Genomic DNA, 22042 nt, shown 5'->3' with positions numbered 1-22042 from the left:
CTGTGCATGCAAAAGTACTTAGTACGAGAATTATTTCATGCAAAACTATTTAGCCGCGCATAAATGTATGCCTATCTCTTATTCCGTGTTGTTCAAAACGCTTGGTCCACAAACAAAAGCGAAACCTATGCTTATTGGTTGTGATATAGCGAGTTTGAACCAATCTGGGCATGGAGGAGGGACAATGCATCAATGTATGATGTCTGATTTGTCCGGAGACACAGTGACGAGCGTTTCTTTGTCAAATCAGCGTTGTCAAATGTTGATGACGTCATCGCACTGATTCCGGAGCCTCTGAAAGTCTGCGAATGATATGTGATACAGCACTGGAAAGCTGAGATTCTCTTCTTTATGCCAATCTTTGAATTGTATGAATCGGATCAGCGGATCAAAAGTTATTAAACATTTAAGAGCAATACTTATTTTTAGCCGCGGGCGGCTGTCTCGGTCTTTAAGGGTTAAAACCGTTGATATGCAATTGCTCATGGTATGATAATCGTGCACGTTCAAATCATGGTAAACCGTCATACCGGTATATTGTTACAACCCTAACAACGATAGTAAGTTTTTCCACAAATTACCCAATTATTACCATTTACATTTTTTATCTTGTCCATTATAAACTGCATGCTTAACCATTAGTAATTCTTCACTATTTTGCTCGTTTCAAGTTTTTCATTGATAAAACTCAAATCAACCTTTTAGATGCAATATTGTTTGGTGGCAGTGATATCGTTGCAAACTAAATTTTCAATATTTTTTGTAAGTCACCATTTAAAAAAATAAATAAAAATCCTCCTCTTAATAAGCTTATGCTTCATCCCGCTCCATTTGACGAAGTTGAAATGCATTTCTTTTTGTTAATGATATTTGTTTGAAAATAAATCAAATCTTCAAATATGGACAAAAATGGGTGGTGTTCGTTATTCTTGTCTCAGGTCAAGTTTGGAAAACTTGATCTACTTTTGGGCAACACTTTTCAGCATTTGAAGTAGATCAAGAGTTTAAAATTGTCCTGAGACAAGTGTTTGGCCAAAATTAATCTAAACATGTAATCCAAAAGTAGTCCGATTATGGTACTGTAATTGAACTACATTTTGCATTGCAACATTTACAGTGTAATAGTGTTTTTAAAGGTATCCTTAATGTAATCTGACTACATTTTGGATTACTTTTTGGCAACACTGTAACATTTGAAGTGGTTTAAATGTCTTTCAAACTTGACCTGAGACCAGAATATTGAACACCACCCATTCTTGTTTTAGGATCCTTTTTATGATTCACTTCAAATATGGACAAATGGAATCATAAAAAAAAAGGATCCTAAAAGAATGGGTGGTGTTCAATGGATCAAAAGTTTTTCAAAATAGTCCCGAGACAAGCGTTTGGCCAAAAGTAATCGAAATTGTAATCCAAAAGTAGTCAGATTATAGTATTGCAAGTGAATTAAATGATAGCTTTAAAAACACTTACAATAGAGACTGTAAATGTTGCAATGCAAACTGTAATCAAATTCACTTAACACATTACCATAATCTGACTACTTTTGGATTACATTTAAGATTACGTCAAATGCTGAAAAGTGTTGCCCAAAAGTAAATCTAAAACGGAATCCTTTTTATGATTCCATTGTTGTCCATATTTGAAGTGAATCATAAAAAGGATCCTAAAAAAAAAAAGAAAAAAAAAGGTGGCGTTCAATATTCTAGTCTCAAGTCAAGTATTTAAAACTTTTGGGGATCACTTTAACAATTGAAGTGGATCAAAAGTAATCCAAAAGTAGTCAGATTACATTATTGATTTCTTTAAAAACAGTTATGGTACAGACTGTAAATGTTGCAATGCAATATATTCAAACTCAATTACAGTACCATAATCTGACTACTTTTGGATTACATTTTAGATTACGTTTGGGCAAACACGTCTCAGGACAATTTAAAAAAAAAAAAAAAAACACTTGTCCATATTTAGAGTGGATCAAGTGTTAGCACTAAAGTAAATCAAACATAATCCAAAAAGTAGTCCAATTAAATTAACAATCGTCACATACACATTTATGGCAATTTAATCAGACTACTTATGGATTATTTTTGTGTCAACACTTGTCCATATTTGAAGTGGATCAAATGAGGATCCCAAGACCAAGCATGGGTGCAGTTCAATATTTGTAAACATTTGAAGTTGGTCAAAGTTTTCAAAATTGTCTCGAGACAAGTTTACCCAAAAGTAATCTAAAATGTTATCCAAAAGTAGTCAGATTACATCATCTTTAAAAACCAATTTAAGATAAAGACCACAAATTTTATAATAGAAGTTGTATTTACGTCTGATTACTATATCTTCAACTATATCTTCGCATCTGATTACATTAACGATCTCTTTAATGCACATTTATGATAGTGTAATCGGATGCAAATACAACTTGTATTATAAAATTTGTAGTTTTGCAATGTAGTTTATACAATTCATAAGTAATCTAGTCTGCTTCACTTCATTTTTGCCATGGTATACAACCCAAACGTACCCAATCCTAGCTTGATCATTCTGTAGATGCGGTTCGAGTGTGTCTGAGGATCATCCAATGAGAATCCGGAGGAAAGCAGCGCGGTCTCGAACAGGAGGATGACCAGATCCTTCACGGCTTTGTCGTTTTTATCCGCTTCGGCCTTCTGCCTCAGGGTCTCCATGATGGGATGGTCAGGGTTGATCTCCAGGTGTTTCTTGGCCATCATGTAGCCCATGGTGGAGTTGTCCCGCAGGGCCTGGGCCTTCATGATCCTCTCCATGTTGGCCGTCCAGCCGTAAGTGCTGGTCACGATACAGCAGGGGGAAGAAACCAGTCTGTTTGAGACGGTGACCTGGAGATGAATCAGATTCAGTGTGAGGAACACGAGGTAGAATATAGTAGTCAACATATTTGACTATCAAAATGTACTTTGGTAAATAACCCTGACTAGCATGCTATAAAAAAAAAAAAAACATAATCGGCTCAGTCACTGTTAGATCATACAGAACACTTGTTAGTCACTCAACATAAGATGCATTTCTTCCTTTTAAGAAAGGTTACTTGGTTTTACAAGGCACAAACTAAAACATGTTCACACATTTGAGTCTGCAGGCATACATGAGCACACTCGGCAGCACAAACCTCCGTTACATAAACTCACCATCTGTGCAACTCGGACTAGGACTCCTGTTTATAACAGTTTGGAAGAATTAAAGTCTAAGAGTGGATTGATGCTAAAACTGGGTTCTGGTTTTCAAATTGGGATCTTTAAAAATGATTACTGCATTACCTTCTCTACTTTCTTGTCCAGAATCTCCTTCATGAGCTTGCAGAGGTTCTCAAACTTGGCCTTGTCCTCCTCCATCTTTTTCTTCTCGTCCTCATCCTCAGGCAGCTCCAGACCCTCTTTGGTGACGGACACCAGGGACTTGCCGTCGAAGTCCTTCAGTTGTTGCACGCAGTATTCATCGATAGGCTCGGTCATGTACAGCACCTCGAAACCTCGCTTGCAGACGCGCTCCACAAATGCAGAGTGGGCAACCTGGTCTTTGCTCTCACCTGAGGAAAACCCACATCAGTGAGCATACATTCATTATGGTTTATTTATTGCCACATCAGCAACTTGTAGCTCTTTCCTGGCAAAAATCAATAAACATCAATACATTACATAACTTCGTATTTTAAGAGACACTAACAAATAAATTGCATTCGCTTTGATCATAAAAGCATACACAAGACCAAAAGATGACATCACTTTGTATAACACTACACATACGGTATGTTAATTGACCTTGTGGTTGTTGCCAAATATTTGCATACACTGACAGACTCAACACAAACCTTTTGTTTTGATAAATTGCATTTTTCCCTTTACTATACACCATCTACTTGGTAAGATCAGCATGTATGATTGTTTACAAGTAGAAACTGGTAATTTACTTGCTACTCATATTGGTAAATAGAGAAAAAAAATGTAACTGGTCAATTTGAGATGGTTTGTTGGTGATTGGATGTTTTTTTGGGTAGATTTACATGTCTTTATTCTTGTTTGTCTATTTAAAAAAAGGATTTAAGATCTAAAATGCAATATTTCAGTAAACTTAGGACTTAATGTATTTCAAATCACAAATTCAGGCTATTAAAACCAACTGACACTGTTAATTATAATGGTTTAATATTATTATTGTTTTTGTAGTTTTACGTAGAGCACTTTATGTACAGTCTTGTGGCTGTTTTTGAATATACTTTCAAAATAAATGAACTACATTAAGGGCTTTTGGTTCAAAAGTTTAAGAAGCACATTTAATCACAAGTAGGAAGATGGTTGCACATCTGACTAATCCAGGTTAATGCGGTTGAAATCTTACCAGTGATGTAATAGATGGACTTTTGGTTCTCCTTCATACGGCTGACGTATTCTGTGAGGGAGGTCATCTCGTCGCCGGACTGTGAGCTCTGGTAACGCAGCAGTTCTGACAGCTTCTTGCGGTTCTGAGAGTCCTCGTGGATGCCAAGCTGGAGGAAGCGAACATCTGTTAATACCAGTTTTTATTATACACCCGTTTAGACGCAAATCTAAGGTGGAAACGTACTTTCAGATTCTTGGAGAAGGCATCGTAGAACTTCTTGTAGTTGTCCTTGTCCTCGGCGAGCTCAGCAAACAGCTCCAGGCACTTCTTGACGATGTTCTTGCGGATGACTTTGAGGATCTTGCTCTGCTGCAGCATCTCTCTGGAGATGTTGAGGGGCAGATCTTCAGAGTCAACCACACCACGGATGAAGTCTGAGGAAGACCAATGTTTCAGAGAGGTTAGTGGTGCTACTTAAAAACTGTAGTGCAAATGAAAAATTTAAAAAAAGCACAAAATCAACACTAAATGTGCAGCAAGACAAATTCCATCAGAATTGGTCATTTACATCAACCAAAATGTGAATCGTATTTTATAAAAACGTAAAATAAAAAATTAACAATTACCCAAAAAAACTTAAATTACCATTTACACACACTCATGAGTTTACTTTTGTTTAACAAACATGATTCACTGATAAAATGTTGGAAGCAGCCACCGACCCTTATAGCATACATTTGCTAATACTATGGAAGTCAATGGCTGTTTTTCCCCCCAATATTCTCCAGTGAATCTCTGAAACTCAAAGTTTTGGAATATGTAGTAAGTAGTACATAGTAGATTTTGGTTACCTAAATTTAAATGTGACAAGTCAGTGGTCGTTCGTATAACTACAGTAACTTAATCTAACCCTTGAGATGAGAACGAATATAATTTAGGCTTTTATTCACATTATTAAATTGACATGATGTTCTTGATTGACAATTAGCATCACATGCTTCAGTGAAACACTATTGAACTTGTTTGCTGAAAGAAGCCTAAATTAAACCTTTTAATCCAATTCAATGCAAACATATCCCTTCATAGGAGTAAGGAGACTAATAAGAGGTAAAAACTATTCATAGATTTTCATTTGTTACTTCTTTCGTATCTTGGTTACCAGGACTTCCCTTAGAATAACAGAAAGCCTCATGTTTATTGTTCAGATACTCACTCAGATACTCTGGGATGAGCTCCTCACAGTTATCCATGATGAAGACCCTCCTGACGTACAGCTTGATGTTGTTCTTCTTTTTCTTGTTCTCAAAGAGGTCGAACGGGGCACGACGAGGGATGAAGAGAAGAGCGCGGAACTCCAGCTGACCCTCCACAGAGAAGTGCTGTAGGATGAGGTATACAATTAGCACTCGTTTTTTCTTTTGACAACAGTTTCAGACTGTCACTGCCTTTCGAACAGCACACTATGCACTTAAACAACAAACAGCATAGTATATGAATTTAGTGTCACCTCAAATGGAACAGCAACTTTTTAATAACTGGAAATTAACAGTTTCCCAGATGGTGTTTGACAAATAGTGGGGGGAGGAAAAAAATAATAATAATAAAAAAATAATAAAATAAAAAAGAGGAATGACCAAAACTAGGCAAAGCAAGTTTATTTATATAGCACATTTCATACACAGTGGCAAATCAAAGTGCTTTACATAAACAAGAATAAAAGAAACAAGTAAAATAAATTAATTAAAAAACATAAAAACGGGTAAAATGTGATATAAAAGAAAGAAGAAGAAGAGAAAAACATAAGTGCGATCTGTCGGACGCAGCACTGTGCTCATTCAGTAAAGGCACAGCTAAAAAGATGTGTTTTCAGTCTTGATTTGAATGTGCCTAATGTTGGAGCACATCTGATCATTTCTGGAAGCTGATTCCAGCAGCGGGGGGCATAGTGGCTGAAAGCTGATTCACCCTGCTTTGACTGAACTCTTGGAACTTCTAGTTTATATGATCCTAATGATCTGAGTGATCTGTTGGGTTTGTATTCAGTGAGCATATCTGTAATGTATTGAGGTCCTAAACCATTTAGTGATTTATAGACCAGTAATAATACTTGAAAATCTATTCTGAATGCAACTGGAAGCCAGTGTAGAGACCCGAGGACAGGTGTGATGTGCTCTGATTTTCTGGTTCTGGTCAGAATTCTGGCTGCAGCGTTCTGGATGAGCTGCAACTGTCTGACTGTCTGTCTTTTTAGGAAGGCCAGTGAGGAGGCCGTTACAGTAATCCAAAACTACCAATATAGTACCTGCATACCATCAAATAGTAAGTGCATCATCTGGAAATTAAGTGTACTTATTCTTTTTAGGAAAGAAAAAGTAATCATTACGTCAAAAAGCAATGGGATCTTGTCGGGGTATGGGTAGGAATGCAACTATGAACTGCAAACTGGCTAATAGATCAGATAATATAGACAGCAAAAAAAATGAGTTTATATGAATAACTCTGAAGTGAGCAGATTCTTTAGTTATTTATGTGATATTTTCTGTTCATCTACCCTCTAAATCAGGGGTGTCAAACTCAATTCCTGGAGGGCCGAAGCCCTGCACAGTTTAGTTCCAACCCTGCTCCAACACACTTACCTGTAAGTTTCAAACAAGCCTGAAGGACTCAATTAGTTTGATCAGGTGCGTTTAATTAGGGTTGGAACTAAACTGTGCAGAGCTGCGGCCCTTTTGGAACAGAGTTTGACACCTGTGCTCTAAATAATAGCGTTGATAAGTGTAGCGATGCTTTGTTTACAGTAGTAAGCCAGGAAATGCAGCATCATCATTCATAAGTGCCACCTGCTGTTAGAGTAAAACTCTGGCTTGTTCAGCTCGACTGCGATTTCATTCCACTGTTTTATGTAGTAAACCAATAGTTTGACTATACTAAAGCCAGACTTTTAAGCTTCCACTTAGATTAAAAAGGCTCTTGTTGAATGTATGATGCATATTTTTTGGATATTGAATAAGATGCAGAATCTGCTTCTAATTTTAAAAGGGAAACAGCATTAAAAAAAGAGCCTCAGTTTTTATGAAGAGACTTTGTATTTAAGCAACTTATTTGATGTTTTTCGATTTTAGTTCTTACACTCCTTATTGAAACGTGCAGCAATACCCTTAAATTAAAAAGACGTTATAATTTAATCTTGAATCTCCTTTTATTAAAAAAATAAAGTTTGAATTGTGAAATTAAATTGAATCATGAGTTCATTACATCCCTAATACATTACATCCCACTTAGTAGAGCTCCTATTACCTTGACAGCCAGGTGGTCTTCCCAGTCGTTGGTCAGGCTCTTGTAAAACTCTCCGTACTCTTCATTGGAGATGTCGTCAGGGTTGCGGGTCCAGATGGGCTTGGTTTTGTTCAGCTCCTCCTGGTCGATGTACTTCTCCTTGATCTTCTTCTTTTTCTTCTTGTCCTTGTCTTTGGTGTCTTCCTCATCATCCGAGCCGACATCTTCAATCTTGGGCTTGTCTTCTCCTTCCTCCTCCTTCTCCTCTTTCTCTGCCTTCTCCTCTTCTGCCTCGTCGTCGCTGATCTCCTTGTCACGTTCCTTCTCCACCTGTGGGACAGTTTTGATTGTGCGTTGTCATTGCAAAGCTCAATTAACTTGAGGAACACAGGCCTGCACAATTATTCCAAATATAACCTAAATCAATATATGGCTTAGTGCAATTATCAAATCATAGAGGATGCAAATTTATAAATAGAGTTCACCCAAAAATCTATTTACTTGCCCTCAAATGGTCACAACTGTTTGACTTTGAACACTAAAGATAATATTTTGAAGAATGTTGGAATCCAGTAACTATTACCATCCCTAGTATGGAAAAAAACCCAAACATCTAATGACTTGCAACGTTCTTAATATTTTGCTTTCAATTGAGGAAAAAACAGGGCTGTAAAAAGTTGAAGAAATACATTTTTGGGTAAACCAAAATGCTTTGATTGGTCATCATAACTCAATTTCATGAAAATAAAAAATTACTTAGACTGGTAAAATCATATTAAGATGTCTAATGGTCCATCCTAATCCCACTTACGTAGAGAGTGATTGGGTATCCAATGAACTGTGAGTGTTTCTTGACCACTTCCTTCACCCTCTTCTCTTCAATGTACTCTGTCTGATCTTCTTTCAGATGAAGAATGACTTTGGTTCCACGGCCGATGGGCTCACCTGGAGAATGACAGGTGCGCGTTAATATCAAGCCATCCTTAATAAGGCACCCATAAATTAAAATAATCACCATTTACTCATCCTCCACTTGCTTCAAACACGTTATACAAAATATTCTGAAGAATGCTGGAAAACAGCCGTTGACTTGCTTTGTATTTTTTGTTCCTACTATGCATGCCTTTGGCTGCTTTTTCCAACATTCTTCATGACCAAATGAAGACATTTTACTTTGAGGTGAACTAACTTTTGACTTCTGTACTTAAGAGGAGTTTTTAACTTTACCATGGTCCACCTTGACTGTGAAAGAGCCACCAGCGGATGACTCCCAGGCGTACTGCTCATCATCGTTGTGTTTGGTGATGACTGTGACTTTTTCGGCCACCAGGTAGGCGGAGTAGAAGCCCACACCAAACTGCCCAATCATGGAAATATCTGCACCAGCCTGCAAAGACAGAAGAACCATTAGATACGTTGTGGAGAAGTATTGATGACACCTCGGTTAACTTGTCAAATTCAAGGTCATGTCAAGGGCACTCCTGTGCCAATACCCTCAAATTGTTTATATACGCAACTACTATGCAAATAAATGAATGCATTTATTTTTGGCCATATTATGGAGATCGGATTTTACTTTCAGATTAAGATTACTCGGTATGTCCTACCTATCATTGCATACTAAAATTAACTTCTGCATAAATTTTATAGAACTTTTTTTTCCCACCAGATGTTATTTTAACAAGCAAAGAAAATTCAACACCACATTAAATTTGAGTAACTACATTAGTTCAACAGTATAGTCAAACATATTTAGTTTGGGAAGTAATTTTCTTGTCAAGACAAAATTTGGCAGAGATGCACCTTTTGAGAAAATCACCATTAAAAGTTTAATAAATTTAGTGCTTAGCTAAATTTATTTAGCTAAGCAGTGTGCTTAGCAATGCACACTGCTAAATAAAAGTTATATTTACCTGTTTCTGCTGGTTTCACAAAGTCAAATTTGAGACTTTAAGACCATGAAGGATCAAGTCATACTTGTATAGGGCTAAACGCTAACAACTTTTTTTGATGGCTTAAAAAGGAAAAAGTACTTGCCCTATCAAAAAAATTTTCAATTAGTTATTTCTTAGTCGCAATTTAAATAATTGTCAAACAAGCAGACCCTAGTTATATACATAAATTTATTTGCAATATAACAATTAAACAATTATCAACATAAAACTTAAATGTATGCACAACAGACTGTTCTAAAACTTTGATCCAGACGTATTGGTTGGTGATTGAATGAGTGTTGGATCGATTAGGAAGCTTTACATGAAGGAAAATTAAGACCACCTTAAAATAATTTTAGACCTACAAGACAGTATGTCAATTTAAGATTAAGGCCTAAAATAGTTTGATTTTTTTTAAATTGAAAAACTAAAGACCCTGCAAGTACCCTGATTTACAGTTGAAAATGTGCAACCAATCTTCAAGGAAAATGGTATTCGCCTAATATTACAATGATTTCTTACATTAAAGAAATCTATAATTGAGCCAGACAATGTATTTTTGTCTACTGCCAAATACACCCTGGCAACATAAGGCTGGTTTGTGCTTGAGGGATTTCCTCCAGTAAACTTCTTGTACAAAAATTCAACTGCTTTCAAAGGATGTCATTTATTAATGTTGAAATATTCATAAACCCACAATTTTATATTCATAAAATTGAAATATTCATTTTCAGATTTTAAACATTCAAGGACCCATGTAAATTCTCTTATAACCCCATTCAATCACCTGCAGAGCCTCCATGAAAGCCTTTGTCCCGGACTTTGCAATGGTACCCAAGTTGTTGATTAGATCGGCTTTGGTCATCCCAATCCCTGTGTCGATGAGGGTGAGGGTGCGTTCTTGAACATTAGGGATAATGTCGATCTTCAGGTCTTTGCCGCTGTCCAGTTTGGTGGGATCTGTCAAACTTTCATATCTGATTTTGTCAAGAGCCTATTAAAAAAGAGAAATGGGAACATTTTGCCGATGCATCAATTAACCATTTTAAAAAGGCAGACAAATATTAAAAGCATCACTAGTCTTACGTCAGAGGCGTTGGAAACAAGCTCCCTGAGGAAAATCTCTTTGTTGGAGTAGAAGGTGTTGATAATGAGAGACATCAGCTGGGCGATCTCTGCCTGGAAGGCAAAGGTCTCAGCCTCTTCTTCTTGGCGCATTTCTTCAGGCATCTTAAGAAAGCAAAGAAATAGTTTAAATGTGTTATATTTCCATTAACACAGCTGTTATAACACAATGGTAAAAAAAATCTACAAATTATAGATTATTTTTTTCCCCCAAAAATAAAATTTTTCGTAAAACAAACTGATGCGCATAACGCTACATTCATAATATTTTGGCCCTATTTTTGATAAATTAAAACAAAAAAGTGATTCCATAACAACTCTACAAAACAGAAATGGCAGGAAAATACTTTTATAAGTAAATGTATTTTTATTAGTTGTAGTAAAAGTGGTAGTCGTCAATAAATCTTTATATATAGATATCTATTACCAGAACATGTGCACGGATAAATGTAAATATACAAGTTTGCTAATATATAAATAAAGTTTAACAATTAATAGAAGTTAAAAAAGTGAAAATGAAAGCATTTATTGTAAATAACAGTTAAACGTTACACAAGAAAAACCGGCCCATAAAACGCCCGGATGCGGAAGAACATGGCGCAGAAGGACAATGAGCTCAACACGTGTTTTACAGCTGCAATCCTTAAAATTAGGCGAATTTTGATGCAAATTATTGATTCATAATAACATGAATAGATATTAAGGTTCATGACGCAACGAAAATAACTTGAAACACAAGCACACGAACTTTAATTTCAGACATACGACAGTATTTAAAATCAGCAGTCACACAGTCAGGCCATCTAACTGTTACGGCTGAATGCGAATAGAAATGATTATGAATTATGGCTAAATATTACCAAAATTATATAATCTCAGATTACATAACGTTAAACAACGGTTTAATAGCATCGTAACCGAATACACCTGCTCAAAACCACGTATAAAAATAATAAAAATATTTAAAATAATAATAATAACTCGTACAATAATGGACGACAAATTTGTAAAGAAACATAAATGCATTGACTAACAGTGAAATATTGACCGTTATCCAGCATCGCGTCATTAAAAATTACGTTACCGGTGATACGAAGAATGAAATAAATAATTTTTTTCGACATTAAACCTCGTTTTATTGGTCACTAATAATACCTTAGATTATAACCAATCGATGTAGATTGAGATAGACGGTTTACCTTGGTTAGTTTCGTTGATTTTTGATGTTTTAATCGCCAGAGAACCAGCTGATCTCCCCTACACTGATACTCAGGGAAGCAGAGGAAGGATCCTCGCGTGCGCGGCTCTTTTCTTTATACTCCGCCTCTGAATGTGCGGATGTATCCTTCCGCGCTGTCTCACTGTGGGCCTCTTGCACACTTACAACAAAGACATTTTGCACTCTTTATTTTGAAATATCGTATTTATTATCTATTAGGAATGTATTGTTATATTAGCTACATCGTATATGGATAAAAGCAAAATAATGTAAATATTATAACAGTACTATTATTTAAAATAAATGACCGAAAGAACACATTTACAATGTAAAAACGTTTAGACGTGGTTAACAGGAATTCGTATGGAATTTATTTGAGATAAAGGCCACGAAACAGGTTGATTTGCATAAAAAATTTCCGTATTATATTAAAACTTACAATTATAAATACATATCATTATGAATAAACATTAAGCACACTTGTAAATGACTTTTTTGATAAAGCCCAAGACACACGACGTTAACAAATGTTGGAGAATTATAATATGACCACATAGTTGTTAGAAAACGGATAACATTTAGATAGATCCGAGCAAAATTTATGCTATGCTAACGCGAAGAGCTATATAATGTTTTTTCAATGTAAAAAATATTTTAGCCATGATAGTAAAAATTAATTAAACAGTGTGAAAATATAGTAAGAGAAACGTATTTAACAAAGCATAATCGATGGTACTACGTTTCGCGTCGGAAGAATATCAGGCGTAAGTGCTAGTGGTGCTTTGATTCTTTCCAGCACTTTCCATGAAAATCCCGCCTTCTTTGACGTCACACGTCACTCAAATACAGTTTGAAGCATAGAAGGGCGAAAAAAAAAAGCATATGTAGCTGAGCTAATAAGTATAAAATATACCAATGCAAATTATTAGTGAACTTCATCAAAACTTTACTTTTAATTACTTTTGTTTTATATTTTCTTTTCTTAATCATAATGTTTTGTATATAGTTTTGATAGAGATGTTTTTTATGCGGAACCATGTTGGCAAATGTTTATGGAGAGCACATATTAGTGGCGCACACAGCAACTCATGCGGTGTGTGGGCAGGCAGCGCCATCTTCAGTGTTGAATTCGCCGCTGGCTGAGATGGTTGCATGTTCTCTCGCTCTGCTAACGCGAGCCTGGTAAGGATTTTCAAGCGAGTTCACTGAGTTATTTTATGTGACAGTGAATGTATAAACGTGATAAAACTATGATGTATCGAAGATGAATGTAAATAATCACATTTTGAGTGCTTAAAGTGACTTTCCTTTCTAATTGGCAGAGTGGAAAAAGAGAGAGACATTTCAGCATATTATTGTGCTCTCTGTGTTTTTACAGGTATGTTTATTATGTTTTCTTAAGTGATGTTTGAAATCTAATTATACAAGTTGTGTAAAATGAGGTCTGTTTGCAAAGCAATATAATTTTGCGTATATTCATGTATTTTATAGTGTTAAATGTTTATTTGTGTATCTTTTCTGATATTTGACACTATTTTTCATTCTATTGCTCACTAATGTAGTGACCAGTGAAACATTATATTCCTTTTACAACTTATCTGATTATACTATAATGTTTATTCTTTACTACTAATTTTTGTGGTCTATTTATTTGTATTTATTTTCTTTTACCTATTGTTTTTGTCAATTTGTTGGCTATTATTAATGCAACGAGTGTTGAATTCGCCGCTGGCTGAGATGGTTGCATGTTCTCTCGCTCTGCTAACGCGAGCCTGAGTGGAAAAAGAGAGAGACATTTCAGCATATTATTGTGCTCTCTGTGTTTTTACAGAATAAACCAAACTTGAGACCTCCAACGCCGCTGTTGTCTTATTGGGAAAAAACACACACAACCAGAGTAAAACTGCTACATTAAAATGGTGCCGTGACCTACTGGATCAACAGAGTCAGCTGCAGCCGACCACCGGAGTTGTTCTACATGTTCGTGGCGTTCGTGTGCTGTAAGTGGAGGCTGAAGATTCCGTTTCACCACTGTTCCAGTAGCTGCTTCGTAAAAGAGACTGAAAAGACAAAGACTATTCTGCGGTTTGATACTGATGAACTTTTGGTTTCTCCTCATCTAATTTATTTCACATTTTCTGAGGTTAGTTATCCTTTGTGCTTATTTTGCTGTAAAATCATACCATGGCTGGGGTAAGAAAAGACTCTGAGTTTATGACACCATACCTTGGGAGGGGTAGAGGGCTGTTTGGTGTGGAAATCCCTACCGCTGGTAAACCTAGAGCGTTAATTTATAGTCCTCAATCACACAATACTCCAACAAACGAACCTGTTGGTCCGACTGCCTCTACTCCTAATAATGCCGATGATAATGTTGCACAGCAGTTACGTGACCTTATTGGTGAATTAGGCAGTCAAATAGGTGATTCCATTGTCAACCGCCTGTTAGTTAGCCAAACTCCAGTTGCCACTTCTAACCCAGTCACTGTTAATCGTGTTGTCCCTGAATCCACTAGTGCAGGCCATAGTCTCGCTAATGTCAGTCTAATTGTTAAACCAGACATCAGAGAACCTCCTATGTTTAGAGGTGATGATTCAGACAAATGCACGATTCAGGAATGGATAGAGCTGATGGAATTGTATCTCCACAAAGCAGATTGCTCTAACAAAGATCAGGTAGATGAGATACTGAGCCATCTGCTAGGCAGGGCTAAAAATATTGTTAAAGTTAAACTGAAGTGCAACCCTGATGAAGCCATCTCCCCTGAAACCATCTATGATGTGTTAAGACGTTATTTTAGTGAACATCCTGGATCCTGTCAACCCCTAGCTGACTTTTATGCGACACAACCCAAAGCAAATGAGTGCCCTGTTGACTACTGGGTTAGGTTAAATACAGCTGCTGAGTTAGCAGACAGTCACTTGCAGAAACAAGGCGCGAGGATAAAAAACATGAGTTCTGAGATTTCTATGATGTTCATTAGGAATTGCCCAGACCCAGGCCTTTCTAGTGTCTTTAGGTGTAAACCTATAAGTAAATGGACTATCACTGAAATCCAGGAAGCCATAGATGAGCACCACAGAGATGTTCAGTCTAAGACATTGCCTGTCACTCATGTAGTTAAGTCTGTTCATGTTGCTACAGCCAAAGTATTGTCCAGTCCACACACTGTTCCTGGTGGTGAGAGCTTAAATGCAGCTGCTCCAGCTTTTGTCCCTGATAGTCCACTCAAGGCTGCAGAATCGCCATCTTCAGAAGCTGGCATTTTGGAGCGTGTTTTAAACATGCTAGAAAGGGTGCTGGAGCGTACTAGCCAACCTGCTCCTGCCTCACAACCAAGAGTAACGCAGTGGCGCAATACATCTCCATGTAGAGTCTGTGGTGACAGAAATCATTCAACCCGTTCACACTGTATGAGAGAAAAGAGATGCTTATCATGCCTAGAAACTGGACATCAACAAAAGCAGTGTCACAAAGTTGTCAGCCCAGCTGGACCTCCTGCTTCGGATTCATATGTTCAGGGAAACTGATGCACTCACATTTTGGAGGGGACTATGTGAGTGTACAGCATCACACCCTCGCTATGGATGATAATTTCTCTGTTTATGATGAGTGTCGCAAATCTGCCTCCAGTGATATTGTTTTTTTTCAGAACATCACCAAGCTAGAGAAGTCAGATAGTCTGTTCTATACACCAGTGTTATTGAATGATAAAGTTTCAGTTCAAGCTTTGCTAGATAGCGGATCCATGGCTTGCACGATTAATGGAGAAACTGAACGAAAGTTGTTGAGTGAAGGTATGCCTGCACAAGTTGATCAGTCATACATGGACATCCTTCTCGTTGGCTGTGGTGGTGTTAAAGTCAAACCAAGTGGAGTGTACCAGCTAAAGATGGATGTGTATGGCAAACAGCTAAGTGTGCCCACGTTAGTTGTGCCTGATCAAAAAGACCAGTTGATTCTGGGTACTAATGTTATTAAGTTCTTACTCACCCAGCTCAAACAAGACTCTAATTATTGGAATGTTGTGAACCACCCTGTGCTGTCTGGAGAACCTGAAATTGAGCAGTTCCTGAACATGCTGTCGGGCATTAACAGATGGGAGGGTAACAAAATCCCTGACATTGTGGGCACTGCTAAATTGACCCAAGCTGTCACTCTTTTGCCCAAACAGGAACATCTTGTGTGGGGTAAGCTACCACAGACTGCTCCAGTTTCCTTAGGTAGTGCTATTATGATTGAACCTACAAAGACACTGACCCACAAAAAAAGTGTCATGGTGGGAAGAGTTATAGCGTCCATGTCTGGAGATAGATGGGTCCCAGTTAAGATCATAAATCTTCTTGATAAGCCTATTACGCTGAAAAGGAACTCCAAAATTGCCGATGTGTTCCCTGTTGTGGCAGTGGAGGACCTTTGTGTGCCTAATGATCATGATGATGAAATGGTGAGTGTGCACTGCCAGAAGACTGTTGGTGATATTGTTGATGAGGAAGATCGCCCAGTCTCCAAATTTCATGAGAGCATGCAAAAACTTAACCTTGGAGACCTGGATATTGACTCGTGCGAAGTATCGACTTATTGGAAGAATGAGTTAGTGCAGCTCATTAAAAGACATGAGGAAGTGTTTTCGAAGCATAAATTGGATTGTGGGAAAGCCAAGGAGTTTGTCCACCGAATTCATTTGTCAGATGATCGTCCTTTCAGACTTCCATACCGCCGTGTCCCTCCTGCTCAGTATCTAAAGCTGAGAACTGTGCTCTCTGAGATGGAAGAACAGGAGATAATACGCAAGTCGTATAGTGAGTGGGCTTCACCACTTGTGCTAGTATGGAAGAAGACTGGAGATCTTAGGGTGTGTGTGGATTACCGCTGGCTGAACACACGAACTGTTAAGGATGCCCACCCCCTGCCTCATCAGGCAGACTGCTTGGCAGCTTTGGGAGGCAATGCCATCTTCAGTGCAATGGACTTGACCTCTGGGTTTTATAACATCGTTGTATCCGAGGAAGACAGAAAGTTCACTGCCTTTACAACTCCCATGGGCCTCTTTGAATTTAATCGTTTGCCACAAGGGCTCTGTAACAGTCCCGCCAGCTTCATGAGACTCATGACCAACATCTTCGGAGATCAGAATTTTCTCACACTGCTGTGCTATCTCGATGATCTTTTGGTGTATGCCCCAAATGAAGAGGAGGCCATTAAACGGCTTGAGCTTGTGTTTACTAGGCTGAAGGCACACGGACTGAAATTGGCCCCTAAGAAGTGCCATTTGTTAAGACGTAGTGTGAAGTTTCTAGGTCATATCATTGATGAGACTGGAGTGGCAACAGATCCGGATAAGGTCAGTGCCATATCGGCTGTGTCTGAAGCAGACCTCATGATGTCAGATGGAGTAACACCCTCACAAAAAAAGATCAAGTCATTTCTAGGAATGGTGATGTATTATCAGAAGTTTATTCCTAACTGTTCCAGTGTAGCTAAGCCCCTGTTCAACTTGACAGCAGCACCTAAAGGGAGGAAAACATCTCAAAAGGGTGAAATAAATTTTAAGAAATTAAACCCTGGTGACTGGACAAGTGAACATAGTGAGGCTTTTCAGAATTTAAAGTCATCTTTGCTACATTCTGTTGTGCTGGCACACCCCGATTTCAGCAGACCATTCATTTTATGCACCGATGCGTCCTTGGATGGTTTAGGGGCTGTACTTTCCCAAGTACCAGAAGGTGAAAATAAGGCACGCCCAATCGCCTTTGCCAGCAAAGCCCTCACCAAGGCACAAACTAAGTACCCTGCCCATCGTCTGGAATTTCTAGCTTTAAAGTGGTCCGTCTGTGACAAGTTCAGTCACTGGCTGAAAGGACACGACTTTACTGTCTGGACAGACAACAATCCTTTAACGTACATATTAACAAAGCCCAAACTAGACGCATGCGAGCAGAGGTGGGTGTCTAAGCTGGCCCCCTATAGCTTTAACATTCAATACATACCTGGAAGCAAAAATGTGGTCGCTGATGCGTTAAGTAGACAGCCCTTCGTCCATCAGAGGGTTGGTCAAAGACTGATATCTGAACCATACAGTGTTCTGTTAAATGAGGCAGAAAAAGTTAAAGAAGACACTGTTCAGGATGCCTTTAGGTTAAGTGCGAACATCTGCACTGTTGAACACCTAGCCTGTAGGCCACTAGAACACTGTTCTCTTACTTGTACTGAAGTATCAGCAGTTCTTGATGTCCATACTCAATGGGAAACGGGAGCATCTGATAGGGCGATCCAATGGCTCTCTCAAGGTACTCACCAGTTGTTGACTCCAGGTCCCAGTCCACTGCCTGTGTTCTCACTAAGTGAGTTGCGACAGAAGCAGCAAGATGATAAGATCCTCTCAAGAGTTTTGTTTTACGTGAGTAGAGCAAAGAAGCCTTCTAGGCGTGAGAGAGCTGGTGAGACATTTGAGGTTCTCAAAACCCTTAAACAGTGGGAGAAGCTTAAAATGCTTGATGGAGTGTTGTACAGGGTGACAAAAGATGCCCTGACAGGGAAAAAGAGGTGGCAGTATGTGGTTCCAGCTTCCCTTGTCAGTCAGGCTCTTTTGGGGATCCACAATGAGGCTGGACATCAAGGTCAGGGTAGGACTTTATCCCTTGCGAGACAGAGGTTCTTCTGGACAAGTTTGGAGCATGATGTGCGTGAACATGTTAAATGTTGTAAACGGTGTGTCGTGAGCAAAACACCCGAACCTGAAGGAAGAGCCCCTCTGGAAAGCATTAAGACATCATGCCCACTGGAGTTAGTATGCATAGATTTTTGGAGTGCTGAGGATTGCAGTGGTCGCAGTGTGGATGTCCTGGTCATAACTGACCATTTTACCAAAATGGCCTGTGCTTTTCCCTGTAAAAGTCAATCTTCAAAGCAAGTAGCGAGGATTCTTTGGGATAAGTTTTTCTGTATTTATGGCTTCCCTGAGAGGATCCATTCGGATCAGGGTGCCAACTTCGAGAGCCAACTCATACGTGAACTACTGGAAGTCGCTGGTGTGAAAAAGTCTAGAACAACTGCTTATCACCCCATGGGCAATGGCCATGTTGAACGTTTTAATAGGACCCTGGGTAGCATGATTAGGTCATTACCTCCAAGGAACAAGCAAAAGTGGCCGCAAATGTTGCAAACTCTGACCTTTGCCTATAACTGCACAGCCCACGAGTCAACTGGCTATGCGCCTTTTTATCTAATGTATGGCAGAATTCCTAAGCTTCCAGTGGATGTGATGTTCAGTAGCATAGAAAGAGACTGTGCCATTGCTGATTATGATACTTATGTGAAACGTCTAAGGGATGACTTGAAAGAAGCTTTGTCTCTTGCTCAAATGAATTCTGAAGCCAGTCAAAAACGGCAAGCGGACTTGTACAACAAGAAGACAAAAGGATGCAGGATTGAAGTTGGTGACCAGGTTTTGTTGGCGAACAAAGGTGAACGGGGACGGAGAAAACTAGCTGACAAGTGGGACTCCACACCTTATGTCGTTGTTGATCTTAACCCTCAGTGTCACACATACCGCATCCGTAACACCCATAATGGGTTAGAGAAGACAGTTCATAGAAACCTGCTTCTTCAAGCTAACTTCTTGCCAATTGAGACTGAAGGAGTTGAACCCTCATTCAGTGATGACTGTGAACTAGATGATTGTAGCAGTGCATTGAGTGGCGCTCTAACACCATCGTCTGCTTGTAGTCATGCAGATCGTACTGCTAGTTGGGTTGCAGAGACATTAGTCCCAGATGATGTCCCAGACAGTGTACCTATTGACACAGAGAGTGTTCTGTCATTGGTAGTGAACCCCGAAGCTTCTAGGACTTGTCTTTCTATAGTGCAGTCTGACACCTTAAGTTGTGAAGATGTCATGGTTCATTCTGAAGTGACAAAAACTCATTCAGAGACAGACTCACTGGTATCAAACAGAGCTTTGACTAGGGGTGCAAATACCTCTGAATCTGTTGTTTTGTCTTCCAGTAGAGTTACACTTCCAGTTAGGACTAGGGTCGGAAGACTTGTGAAGCCTGTAAATAGGTTAATTCAAAACATGACTCAGAATGTGAGAATGACAAGTTCAGTCAGTGAGTTTGCGAAATCTTTATTGTCATAAGTCCTGATAATCATAGGATAAAATCCTTTTTCTTGTAGAATCTTATCTTTTGAGTCAATTTCTCACAGTGTGTGGAATTCTGAGTTTTCAAGTCACTGTCTTGTTGAGGTCAATATGATGGTGTTTTGGGCACCATTATAGCAAGTGCGTCTTAGTAGGCCTGATCAACCTGTTTGGACCACTTACCCTGTTAGGTGGGAAGCATATATGCTGCTGTGACTTGCGTATTAAATGACAGTTGAGTTTCTCAGATAAATACTAGTTAAATTAATTTTTTTTTCCTAATTGAATGCTTACTTTGAGGTGCAAGTTTTGTGAAGTTCAGAGGGGAGTATGTAGCTGAGCTAATAAGTATAAAATATACCAATGCAAATTATTAGTGAACTTCATCAAAACTTTACTTTTAATTACTTTTGTTTTATATTTTCTTTTCTTAATCATAATGTTTTGTATATAGTTTTGATAGAGATGTTTTTTATGCGGAACCATGTTGGCAAATGTTTATGGAGAGCACATATTAGTGGCGCACACAGCAACTCATGCGGTGTGTGGGCAGGCAGCGCCATCTTCAGTGTTGAATTCGCCGCTGGCTGAGATGGTTGCATGTTCTCTCGCTCTGCTAACGCGAGCCTGGTAAGGATTTTCAAGCGAGTTCACTGAGTTATTTTATGTGACAGTGAATGTATAAACGTGATAAAACTATGATGTATCGAAGATGAATGTAAATAATCACATTTTGAGTGCTTAAAGTGACTTTCCTTTCTAATTGGCAGAGTGGAAAAAGAGAGAGACATTTCAGCATATTATTGTGCTCTCTGTGTTTTTACAGGTATGTTTATTATGTTTTCTTAAGTGATGTTTGAAATCTAATTATACAAGTTGTGTAAAATGAGGTCTGTTTGCAAAGCAATATAATTTTGCGTATATTCATGTATTTTATAGTGTTAAATGTTTATTTGTGTATCTTTTCTGATATTTGACACTATTTTTCATTCTATTGCTCACTAATGTAGTGACCAGTGAAACATTATATTCCTTTTACAACTTATCTGATTATACTATAATGTTTATTCTTTACTACTAATTTTTGTGGTCTATTTATTTGTATTTATTTTCTTTTACCTATTGTTTTTGTCAATTTGTTGGCTATTATTAATGCAACGAGTGTTGAATTCGCCGCTGGCTGAGATGGTTGCATGTTCTCTCGCTCTGCTAACGCGAGCCTGAGTGGAAAAAGAGAGAGACATTTCAGCATATTATTGTGCTCTCTGTGTTTTTACAGAATAAACCAAACTTGAGACCTCCAACGCCGCTGTTGTCTTATTGGGAAAAAACACACACAACCAGAGTAAAACTGCTACACATAGAAGGGCGAACGTAAAACAAAGTTAAAGGACAATAAATTATTTCTTAACTTGTCCTTATGTTTTGTTTTTTCATTGTAAAATTATTTTGTCGTTGTTCATATTTTATGCTCAATTTGTTAAGAGTAAATAAATATATCTGAATAGTTCTGCAAAATGTGACCAGATAACATGGTGGTTAGTTCTAATAATAACACAATGTATAGGTACATAATGTGGGCTGAGCTAATTGGAAAAAGTGTTAAAAAATTATAGATAAAAGCTATATTTGATTAATATTGTTTTTATTTAAAAAAAAAAAACAGAAATGGGAAGTAGAAATTGTTTTTAAATGTAGATTTCTTCTTCTTCATTTTTGACTTATTATTATTAATTCATTAATTTTTCTTCAGTTTAGTCCCTTTGTTCATCAGAGGTCGCCACAGCGGAATAAAAAAACAACTTATCCAGCAAATGTTTTGCGCAGCGGATGCCCTTCCAGCTGCAACCCAGTACTGGGAAAAATCCATACACACTCACAAAAGGCCAGAATTTGTCCCATACATGAGCTCATTTGTCTCACCATCATAAATTGTAAAAATAATCAATCAAAGAAGGCTTTAAGACCAGGCAGAATAATCTGTTGGC

General features: G+C 38.1%; 1 protein-coding gene across 1 annotated transcript in view; it reads right to left on the bottom strand.

The window, feature by feature from the left end:
- hsp90ab1 (heat shock protein 90, alpha (cytosolic), class B member 1) overlaps positions 1-12017 on the bottom strand; it is a 13396-nt gene extending 1379 nt beyond the window's left edge. Inside the window, exons 1-11 of the mRNA NM_131310.3 lie at positions 11891-12017; positions 10653-10796; positions 10354-10560; positions 8860-9019; positions 8444-8577; positions 7654-7962; positions 5570-5735; positions 4600-4790; positions 4375-4522; positions 3297-3565; positions 2525-2858 (exon numbers count right to left, since the gene is read on the bottom strand). Of these exons, the coding sequence (NP_571385.2) occupies positions 2525-2858; positions 3297-3565; positions 4375-4522; positions 4600-4790; positions 5570-5735; positions 7654-7962; positions 8444-8577; positions 8860-9019; positions 10354-10560; positions 10653-10796 (2062 nt within the window). The 5' untranslated portion in view covers positions 11891-12017. The remainder of the gene's footprint in view (positions 1-2524; positions 2859-3296; positions 3566-4374; positions 4523-4599; positions 4791-5569; positions 5736-7653; positions 7963-8443; positions 8578-8859; positions 9020-10353; positions 10561-10652; positions 10797-11890) is intronic.
- Positions 12018-22042: the final 10025 nt, after the last annotated feature.

Source organism: Danio rerio, chromosome 20 (genome assembly GCF_049306965.1).
Source record: "Danio rerio strain Tuebingen ecotype United States chromosome 20, GRCz12tu, whole genome shotgun sequence".
Classification (NCBI taxonomy): domain Eukaryota; kingdom Metazoa; phylum Chordata; class Actinopteri; order Cypriniformes; family Danionidae; genus Danio; species Danio rerio.
The sequence above is the reverse complement of the archived record's forward strand: the minus strand, read 5'-3'. Positions and strand labels throughout refer to the sequence as shown.